This window comes from Eumetopias jubatus, unplaced genomic scaffold, assembly GCF_037043125.1.
Source record: "Eumetopias jubatus isolate StellerSeaLion01/CBP00866 unplaced genomic scaffold, mEumJub1_p1.0 scaffold_10, whole genome shotgun sequence".
Taxonomy (NCBI): domain Eukaryota; kingdom Metazoa; phylum Chordata; class Mammalia; order Carnivora; family Otariidae; genus Eumetopias; species Eumetopias jubatus.
In genome coordinates, this window is record NW_028274816.1 from 61,005,984 (window position 1) to 61,017,266 (window position 11,283).

At 44.2% G+C, this 11,283-nt stretch overlaps 1 protein-coding gene across 1 annotated transcript; it reads left to right on the top strand.

The window, feature by feature from the left end:
• The first annotated feature begins 1,169 nt into the window (after nucleotides 1-1,169).
• DPRX (divergent-paired related homeobox) lies at nucleotides 1,170-7,988 on the top strand. Its single transcript, XM_028094673.2, has 3 exons — nucleotides 1,170-1,197; nucleotides 6,599-6,753; nucleotides 7,584-7,988. Exons 1-3 carry the CDS (start codon nucleotides 1,170-1,172, stop codon nucleotides 7,935-7,937), a joined length of 537 nt encoding a protein of 178 aa, XP_027950474.2. The 3' UTR covers nucleotides 7,938-7,988.
• The last annotated feature ends 3,295 nt before the right edge of the window (nucleotides 7,989-11,283 follow it).

An 11,283-nucleotide genomic window follows, 5' to 3' on the forward strand; every position in this document is an offset into this window, starting at 1 on the left:
GCCTGGGAAAATACCACCTCTGCCACTTACTGGTTATGGGACACTGGCCAAATCAATTAAATTTCTTATCGGTTTCCTCGTCTGTAAAATGAGATTAAGTGGATTAAATAAATTCGAACATGTAGGTGCTTAGAACAATGTCAGGCATATCCTAACCACTCCGCATGCTACCAGAGTGACTCTGTTATTGACAGCCACCTAACCAGTCCCCATCATCGAGCACCATCACCTGGGAGCTCTTCAGGTAACATAATCCTCAGGCCCCAGCAACCTGTGTTTCAGCAAGGGCTCCGGGTGATCCTGAGCTCCCTCCTGCACAGACGCACTGATCTGAGGCACGGCGATGCTCCTCGGTCTCTATGGTGCACTCAAATCACCTGGGCTCTTGGGAAAGGCAGACTCAGACTTGGCAGCTCTGCAAAATCGGCCTTTGTTTCCGGTTTCATTGAGATGTGCTCTAACCCGTGTATAAGTTTCGAAAAGTTGCAACGTGACTCCTTAGCCATGGACAGTAGCTAAGCCCTCCATCCTGTCACATACTTACCATTTCTTTTTTTGTGGTGGGAACATTTAAGATCTACTCATTCAGCAACTATCAAGTCTATAATACAGCATTTTTAGCTCTAGTCACCATGCGGTACTTTAGATTACCAGAACTTGGGCGCCTGGGTGGCTCAGTTGGTTAAGCGACTCCCTTAACCTTTTAAGGTCATGCCTTCGGCTCAGGTCATGATCCTGGAGTCCCGGGATCGAGTACCGCATCGGGCTCCCTGCTCAGCGGGGAGTCTGCTTCTCCCTCTGACCCTCACCCCTCTCATTCTCTCTCTCTGTCATTCTCTCTCAAAAATAAATAAAATTAAAAAAAATAATTACCAGAACTTGTTCATCTTATAACGGGAAGTTCGCACCCTTTGACCAATAGGCGAAGATTCTGCATTGAGCAAGTTCCCAGGTGACGATGACGCTGCTGGGTGTGGACTTCACATCAAATAGCAGACAACCAGGGGCTTGAGGACCCAGGGATCAGATTAATGGATTGGCGGGGGGGGGGGGGGGGGGGAGGGGTGGGACTGGGGTGTGGCTGGCTGCCGAGGAATATATTTAAGTCTCCATGCCACCTTTGCCAGCTCTTGACACAGGACCAGAGCATGGGGATCCAGCTAGATGGGATGGCAGGCACAGGGGACCTTCCTAAAGGTAAGCCGGGGATGGGAACTGAAGGACATTATGTGAAGGCGTGGAGAGCAGCTGACTCGGGTAGTAGAGACGAGGCTGTCCTCCAAGGGCAAAGCCAGTAGAGGGAAACCCAATTCTGTCTTTGAATTGCAAATCTTCCCCTTGTTAGCTGTCTCACATTTCCGCTGATCCTTCGGAAATGGGGCCTCTGATCCCTACTGGGATGATTAAGTCAAAGAATGGAGGCTTAACCGAGCAGTCTGGTTAAGATTTCTGGAAGTCTCCTCATTTCATCAAGCATTTACTTGATTCCCCGGGCTTGTGCTAAACCACTTTCAGGCACAACCAACCATTAAAATCTTTTAAAGTGGTTACAACCAGGGGCGCCTGGCTGGCTCAGTCGGTGGTGCAGCGTATATGACTCTTGATCTCAGGGTCGTGAGTTCCAGCCCCACATTGGTGTAGAGATTACTTACAAATAAAATATTTTTAAAGATTTTATTTATTTATTTGACAGAGAGATAGCGAGAGCAGGAACACAAGGAGGGGGAGTGGGAGAGGGAGAAGCAGGCTTCCCGCGGAGCAGGGAGCCCGATGCGGGGCTCGATCTCAGGACCCTGGGATCATGACCCGAGCCGAAGGCAGACACTTAACGACTGAGCCACCCAGGCGCCCACAAATAAAATATTTTTTAAAATAATAAAGCGGTTACAGACGAAAGTCTCAATTTTACAGAGAACGTTGAGGGAGATGATATGCTTGCGCCAAAGCCACACACAGCAGGTAAACAGAAACGCTAGGACTCTCTGTCATAAACACTGGAGCCCAATGCAATAAACCGCACTAGTAAGTATGTGTTGGCCACTGGTTCTCGAGAGACGGAGCAGAGCACAGCCTCAAAGCCATCACTTAGTCTCCCGGTGCCTCAGTTTACACATCTGTACCAACCACATGGGGAACGATGAGAATTGAGTCAGTTAATATTCACAAAGCACTTAGAAAAGTGCCTGGTATGCAGTGAGGCTTTGGATTTGTTTGTTTTTGAGGAATGAAATAATGGACATACAACATTGTGTTGTACAATGCACTGATTTGATATGTTTATACATTTGATATGATGACCACCACCTCTTAGGAACACCTCTATCACAACACATAATTACCCTTTTTGTGGTGAGAACATTTCAGATCTAGTCACTTAGCAATTTTGCAGTTTATACTAGAGTACTGTTGACTGTAATCACTGTACTGGGCATTTGATCGCCAGGACTTACTTATCTATTAGTTGCAAGTTTGTACCCTATAAGAGGGTCTCCCCAACCCACCCACCACCCCCTGTGCCTGGGAACCACCATTCTGTTTCTACAAGGTCAGCTTTTTTAGATCCCACGTATAAGTGGTACCATACAGTATTTGTCTTTCTGATTTATTTCACTTAACATAATGCCCTCAAGATCCATCCGTGTTGTTGCAAACGGCGGGATTTCCTTCTTTCTCTTGGATGAAGACTCCATTCCACTGATGAATGTATATAAATATTTATATTCATATACCTTCTGTATCCATGTAGCTGTCAACAGGTTGTTTCCATGTCTTGGCCATTGTGAATAAGGCTGCAGTGAACCCAGGGGTGCAGACTTCTTTTTGACATAGCGTTTGTTTCCCTCAGATATATTCGCAGAAGTGCAACAGCTAGATCATATGGCAGTTCTATTTTTATTTTTTTGAGGAACCTCCTACCTTTTTCTCAGATTCACAAGTCTGGTTTCACTCACGAGACCACAGCTAAGATAATTTTGCTAGTTCTACTTATTACAAAGATCTTCTTCCCAGTTGGAATCACTCCCTTAAGGAAACTTTGAATAAAATTTCTTAATTATGAGGTAGTCAAATGTATCCTTTTCTCTTTCATGGTTTGCTCATGTTGTGTCTAATTTCGAAATCCTTCCCTAGTCAGAGGTCATAAAGATAAGTATCCAAAAAAATGTCCTTGAACGGTTTTAAGCTGTGACTTTCTCACTCAGGCCCCTGGGGTCTTATGTCCTCTTGGTTAATTTCATCCTTAGATATCTTGGAGTTTTGGGTTGCTTTTGTGAATGTCGTTTTTTCTTCTTCACTTTTATTTCAAGTTGAACATGGCTTGTACAGAGAAATGTTGTAGGTGTTTTAACTAGCAAAATTGCTTAACTCTTCAATCGTTCTAAAAGCCCGCCTGTTGATTCTGATGGATTTTTTAGTAAATAATCATATTACCTACAAAGATCCCTTTTATCTCTTCCCTTCTGATCTTAATACATTTTTCCTTTCCTTCTAGTGGAACTACATTACACTGTCAGGGTGCTTATAAATATCTCTTTCATGCTCCTGACGCTAAAAAGAAATGCAGATGTTTTTTCCATTAGGTATATAATGTTTGCCAGAGGGATTTGGTATATAACTTTCAAAGTGTAGCAAGATATTTTACTCCTTGATTTGTTAAGATTTTCTTTTCCAGGTTAAAAAAAAACCCAACTCTATTGATGTGTAATTTATAATAGAGTCTACCCATTTTAATTGTACAATTCAGTAAGTTTTGACAAATGTGTATGCCTATGAATCACCATCCCAGTGGAAACACAGAACATCTCCATCACCCTAAAACGGTCCACATCCCAATGTGGCCATCATTGCCCACCCCATCCCAACCACAACACAACACGACACCTCCACCACCAGCCCCAAGCACTATCTGATCTGCTTTCTTGCCCCTACAGATTAGTACTCTTGCCTGCCTAGGATTGCATGTAAAATCAACATATAGAGTATAGGCTCTTTTGTACCTGCCTTCTTTGGCTCAGCATGTTTTGGGGATACATTTGTGTTGTATGTAGCAGTAGCTTCTTTTTAATAGGTGAGTGCTATTCTATTATAGGAATAAAACACAATTTGGCTAGCCATTACTTGCTGATGAATATGGGATTTTTCCCCCCCAAATTTTGGGCTACTATGAATAAACTGGTAGGAAATTCATATACTATAAGCCTTTTATGGATTTTTTTTTACTTCTCTTACATAACTAGGTGTATATCTAGGAGTAGAATTGTGAGGTCATAGGATTATTTGTATATTCTGGACACAAATTTGTCTGATACACGTGTTATGAGTATTTTCTTCCATTATGTGCTCTCCATTTCCTTAAGGCGGTCTGTTGAAGAACAAACGTTTTATTTTTGATAAACCCAATTCATCCATTTTTACTTTTATGCTTTTTGTTCTTGACAGCTTTGCCTGACCCAAAGTTTTCTCTGAAGATTTCTCCCAGAAGTTTTAGAGTTAGACTTTATATTTGTGTCTGAAATCTTCCTGGAATTCATTTTTGCATATGGCTTAAGATGAGGGTGAGGTTCATTTTTTTTTTCCCATATGGATATCCAGTTGATCCAACACCATTTGATTTCTTCTTTGTCGCATGTTTGATTCAGAAATGTGTTTAATCTCCAGACACCGGGGGAGAGATGTTATTTTGTTACATATTTCTATCTTAACTCCACTATTTTCAGAGAACATATTTTGGATGACTTAAATCATTTAAAATGTCCTGAGACTTGATTTGCGGCACAGCATACACTCTCTCCGGATGAATGAACCATATGCACTGGAAAGAATACAACTTCTGCCATTGCTGGATATAGTGTCCTATAAATATAAATAATCAAGCTGGCTCCTAAGATTTTCATAAAATTTCCCTTATCTCAGGGATCACAGCCCTGCACATCTGAAAATAGTTTCCTACGTTTGTCCAATTTTGCTTTTTAAAATCATAAATAGGTGGTGAATCTTCACAGAAAAAAAATTTTGCATCGATCATGATAATTATATTATTTTTATGCCTTCATGTATTAACATGGTGAATTTTCTGATATTTTTCTTTCTGATACTAAATATCCTTTCCCTTCTGAGATAAAACTTACTTGCTCTTGATATATTTACTTTAAAACAATGTTGGGTTCAATTCACATAGTTTAAGGACTTTTGAAACTATGTTCCTAAGTGAAATTGGCCTATATTCATCTTTTCCTTTTTCCTGTTCTTTATTTCTTTATCTTTCCTTATTGTCCTTAACTGGTAGGGAGTCAAGGCCACATTGACCTGAGAAAATCAGGTGGATGACTTTGAAAAGGATGAGAGGAAACAGGATTAGATGGGTATATGCATCATCTTGATTGTGGAGATGACTTCTTGAGTGTGTCAATATACACATAAAATGTACTGAGATTGCATACTTTAAATATGGAGTTTATGATATGTCAGTTCAGGGTCTCATGTGGTTGCCAACAAGCCGTCAACAAGGAATGCAGTCAGCTAAGGCTGAACTGAGCCTGGACGATCGATCCACTTCCAAGATGGCTCATTCACAACGTTGTTGGCTAGGGGCGTCGGTTCCTCACTGACTTTAGACCTCCGGTCCTTGCCAAGAGGGCCTTGCCGCAGGGATGGTCAATCAATATGGTTTCCCCTGAAGCAAGTGATCCAAAAGAGGGAAAGTGTCCAAGACAGAAGGCATAGATACTTTTATAAGCTCAGAAGCAACATCCCATGGCATTTTCTGTACTCTTATAGGATACCCAGACCAAGTCGGGTACCATGTTGGATGGAAGTGCTCCTCCCCTATGCAATAATATTCATCTCTTTATTGTTCCTCAGGGATTCTGCACTTCCCTTCCTGCAGATAAGCACATGGCTCACTCCCTCACCTCCTCCAGAAAGACCTTCACTCATAGGTCATTAAAACTAAAACCCCCTTACACAAATTCCTTATGCCCTGCCCCTAATTTTTTTCTCTATAAGAGTACTTAGCACTACATAATGTACTGTACTTTAACACTTTTGGTTTGTGTATATGTAGGTCCTCACTAAATGATATCCATGACAGCAACGATTTATTACTATTAATGCACTATTTTTGGAGCAGTTTTAGCTTCACAGCAAAACTGAGCATAAGGTACAGAGATTTCCCTTATACCCCTCTCCCCACCACACACACACACACACACACACACAGAATCTAAGAGTGGACACACAAGGGGTCCTTATTTAAATAACCCTTTCCTGTGGCACTTGGCTAGTTTAGTCGGCAGACCATGCGACTCTTGATCTCAGGGTTTTAAGTTCAAGCCCCAGGTTGGATATAGAGAATACTTAAAAATCTTTTAAATACCTTAAATAAATAAATACATAACCCTTTTCTATGCTGAATAGATGGAGGAGCAACAAAATAAGGCTTAGGAAACCTGGCAGGAAAGTCATCCAGGCCATGCCTAAGTATCTCGGTATCTTCATCACTTGACAGCCAAGCTTGACCTCTGTGGAGAGGGAGGGGAGTTCTGGTTTTTGATGATGGAACTCTCTTAGCACCTCATCCGTGCCCTTCTCTCCTTCCCAGGAAAGGATCAGAAACATTCACAAAGGAAACGAACCATGTTCACTGAGAAACAACTGGCAGATTTAGAATTCTTGTTCAGCAAGAACCCATACCCCGCTCCCAGCCTTCAGAAAGAAATGGCCTCGAAACTGGAGATACATCCCACCGTACTGCAGGTTGGAAAATCAAAGCCCCACCCTGCCATGCCACCTTCCCAGAAGACAATTCCTGAAGCTTCATACCACTCCAGTCCCCAAGACTCCAAAGACCCAGACTCCTACCCTAAAACCCTCTCCCTGACCCCCGAGAGCAAGGATCAGCAAACTTTTCCTGTAAAGGGCCAGGCAGTAAATATTTTAGGATTTGTGGGCCATATGGTCTCCGCCAAAAATTATTCAACTCTGCAGGCATCAACCATATGCAGAGAAATGGGTGTACCTGCTACATCCCTATAAAATTTTATGGACACACATTTGAAGTTCATATAACTTTCACCTGTCCCAAATATTCTTATTGTGGGTTTTATTTCTTCCCCTCAACCATTTAAAAATGTAAAACCTGTCCTTTGGGGCACCTGGCTGGCTCTGTCAGAAGAGCACATGACTCTTGATCTCAGGGTCATGAGTTCGAGCCCCACTGGGTAGGTGTGGATGTTACTTTAATAAATAAAAACCTTGTGGGGGGAAAAACAACCAAAAAACCTGTTCTTAGTTCATGGGCCATACGAAATTACAGTTGCAGATCCGACCTGGCCATGAGCCTAAGTGTGCTGACATCAGTCTCTCCTGCTCTGGGGGTTCTGATCCCTGCCTCACTCTGTCCCCATCACCCCTCATTTCCACTCCCTCCTGGGCGTAGGCTGGGAGAGTGTCCAGCAAAAGGATCTAAGTGGCAGAAAAGTGGAGCTAACTGTTCTCACCGAGCAGTAGCCACGGTATCAGGTAAAATGAAAACATCTGGAGCCTCATTTGCATTCATCAACCCACTGTTCCTCTTGCCTCCTTAGGTTTGGTTCAAGAACCACAGAGCAAAAGTCAAGAAAGCCAAACAACAGCAATTAGCTGGGGCGGAAGTCAAGGCCCGCTCTTCCAAGAGACACACGGATGCCGCTCCAGGAGCCCCCGATGGTGCCTACCCCGCTTCCCTAGTTTATACAGATCACCCCATACCTTCCTTCCAACTCAGCATATGCTCCAATTTTAAGGCTCTCTCAGACCATCCTTCTGGCCACAAAATAGTCCATTTCGGCTGCTGCCGAGATCCTAACATCTACTCCCTATGTCCCATTACGGAATCCCAAATTCTTTCCACAAGCTTCACTGCTAATTCTTTGGGTTCTTCATCTCCACAAAGAACTTAGTGAGCAAAGCCAGACACAAAAGGTCACCTACTGTAACGATTCTCAGTGATTCCAGACAAGAGACAGAGTCAGGATCTACGCAACATGGAGGCATTTCAGAAACGGGCTTCGTGAAAAAAAAAAAAGACCCACAAGTGCCCGTGGGGTGGAACTGAGTGGCAAGAGTCGCTCAACAAAGTATTGCGATGGGGATGTTTCATGTTGTAATTCAGATGGCAGGAACCTGCATGTATAAATTCATCCAAAGACACAACTGTAATATTGTATAACATACACCACAAAAAAAAAATCATGTGACAGGACGGAAGCATCAGCTAATGCCACTGGCAGTAACCATTTTGCAATATATAAATGTATCAAATCAACACATCATACACCTTACACTTATATCTCAGTAAAGCTGGAGACAACTTTTAAATTATATCTCAATAAATATATACAATGAGACTACTAAGGACAGTTTGGGTTTTTTTTTTTCCTCCTTCATCTTGATTTGTTTTCTTCACCATTGTTCAGCTAAAAAGACTTAGTCAATGTCCGTAAGTGGGCAGTTGGCTTATTTTTCTACTTTCTAGTTTTTCTTTTTTTTTTTTTTCTGGTCACTTCCCCAGGCATCATTTTATGTCCTGATCACCCAAATACCTCCATTCCCCTAATCCTCCAATTTCTTTTTTTTTCATCTTCTCTTTTTTTTTTAAGATTTTTTTTTTGTCAGAAGAGAATACAGTGTGTGCTCCCCTCCTGGGGCAGATGTGGCTTTAGGAGGATTACAGTCTTCCCCCCCTCATTGTCTTCCTGCCAGAGACAACCATTCCAGCATGCATTGTCATGTGCCTCATCCCAGGGTGTGTGTGCTTCCACAGTGTGCTCTCCTAAGCCCTCTATGGCACCCCCCCCACCCCAGAAGGAATGGCTGCTTTGGATTTTTTGCCCGATCAGAAATTCCACATGACTGAAACATTCTGCAGGAACCCTTCCATGTGGCTTCCATCACTTACATGTTATAAATGAAGTCCATGCATATTGTGGACAGTACAGGGTTAACATAAGGACTCCTGGTCTAACACAGCGGTTCCCAACCAGGGGTGGGGTGACATCTGGCAGGAGACATTTTGGGTTGTCCCACGAGGAAGGAGCGGCACCCTCTGGCATGTATCCAAAAGGATGCTGAGCATCTCACAACTCACAGGTCGGTCCCCCCACCACAAACAGTTACCCCGCCCAAAGTGTCCATAGTGCCAGGCTGAGAAGCTCAGGGACAGCCTGACAGACTGGCTATGAAAGTGGACAGGAGCCAGAACAGAGCTGAGAAGAGAACTCTGACTCATAACCTCTGTAGCCATCAGCCCACAAGGGCCCCAAGCCACCAGGACCAGGTCAATGACAGAGAGGTTTCCTAATGTTTGCCACTACCCTCACTTTCACCATAGGACCGACCAGAAAAAGCCAAATAGGTCCCTCTCACTAATCACATAGGGTACCCATAATTAATTAGATAATTGGGGTGTTAAATAATTCTGCCACTCCTCCCACAATCAGCAGAGAGATACTTCTACTTGTGGGACATTTCTCATTAACACAAATAATGATAGCTGATGGAGAAGTAGAATCCATACAGAACTACCGGTTAAAAACTTAATTCTTGGGCGCCCGGGTGGCTCAGTTGGTTAAGCGACTGCCTTCGGCTCAGGTCATGGTCCCAGGGTCCTGGGATCGAGCCCCATGTCGGGCTCCCCGCTCCGCGGGAAGCCTGCTTCTCCCTCTCCCGCTCCCCCTGCTTGTGTTCCCTCTCTCGCTGTCTCTCTCTGTCAAATAAATAAATAAAATCTTAAAAAAAAAACTTAATTCTTCCTTTTTTTTTTTAAGATTTATTTGGGAGAGAGAAAGCAAGTGCCCAAGCCGGGGAGAGAGGCAGAGGGAGAGGGAGAAATAGGCTCCCCACTGAGCAGGAAGCCCATGGGGCTCAATCCCAGGACCCTGAGATCATGACCTGAGCCAAAGGCAGTCACTCAACTGAGCCACCCAGGCGCCCCCAAAACTTAATTCTTTCTTGGTCAGAATAAAGAACTCTACATCCTTGTTTATTCCAATGATGAAAAATGAGTTCAATTATTCTTTTTCGGGTTTTTTTTTTTCAGTTTCATTTGGAACCCACAGATTTTTATGTTCTTTTTTTTAAGATTTTATTTATTTTTTTTTTAAGATTTATTTATTATTTATTTTGAGAGAGTGAGAATGAGAGAGTACATGAGAGGGGGGAGGGTCAGAGGGAGAAGCAGACTCCCTGCTGAGCAGGGACCCCGATGCGGGACTCGATCCTGGGACTCCAGGATCATGACCTGAGCCGAAGACAGTCGCTTAACCAACTGAGCCACCCAGGCGCCCAAGATTTTATTTATTTATTGGACAGAGAGAGACAGCGAGAGCAGGAACACAAGCAGGGGGAGTGGGAGAGGGAGAAGCAGGCTTCCTGCTGAGCAGGGAGCCCGATGTGGGACTCGATCCCAGGACCCTGGGATCATGACCTGAGCCGAAGGCAGACGCTTAACGACTGAGCCACCCAGGCGCCCAGATTTTTATATGTTCTTCGAGCGCAGGTAGCCACTGATTGCCTGGGACCTCACTCCAGAGTGCAAGCTGACCATGAGCAGGAGCTCCCTTCCGCGTTCCGCCCTACCCCAGTTCGTAGAACAGAGCCTGCCACCAAGCAGGTTTTCGAAATGTTTTTGAAAGAAAAACAGGAGGAGAGGGAGATTGGTGGAGGCAATGAGTGGCTTTTTACTGCCTTCAGATAAGAGTCCTTTCTTATAACTGAGCCCCTCCCACCACCTGCCAGCCCGGCAGGGCCCAAAGCTGCTGATGGGATAAGGAACACCTGAGGAGTTTTCAAAGCCCAGACTGCAGGAATGGAAGAAGTGCCGTCCCCAGAAGTGGGCGCTATTTAAACGACGGTCCAAAGTCAAGAGACACACCCACGCCTGAAGGGTCCAGAGAGATGCACCTCTTGAGAAGAATCAGAGACATCCCCAGAGGAAGTCCCTATGGTGAGCTAGAGGGGAGGGCTAAGGCTGGAGCCCACCAGGTGGGTGCAAGGCTAGGACCCCTGGGGTTGGGGGGCTCAGTGCCAGAAGCTTCTCGAAGCCCCAAGGCTGGGAACACTTGGAGACCCGACGCTGGGCTTTGCATCCTGCCTTCTAACCCCTGGTAAATGATGAGTGGAGGAGACCGTCTCCACTGTGGGGATTTGCTTACCCTATTGTAGGCGTTTGCATAAACTGTGTGCTCAGATGTTCTCTCCATCAGCCCAGATGGAGCCACTGTTCATCTCCACTCACTGCGTGCTTTG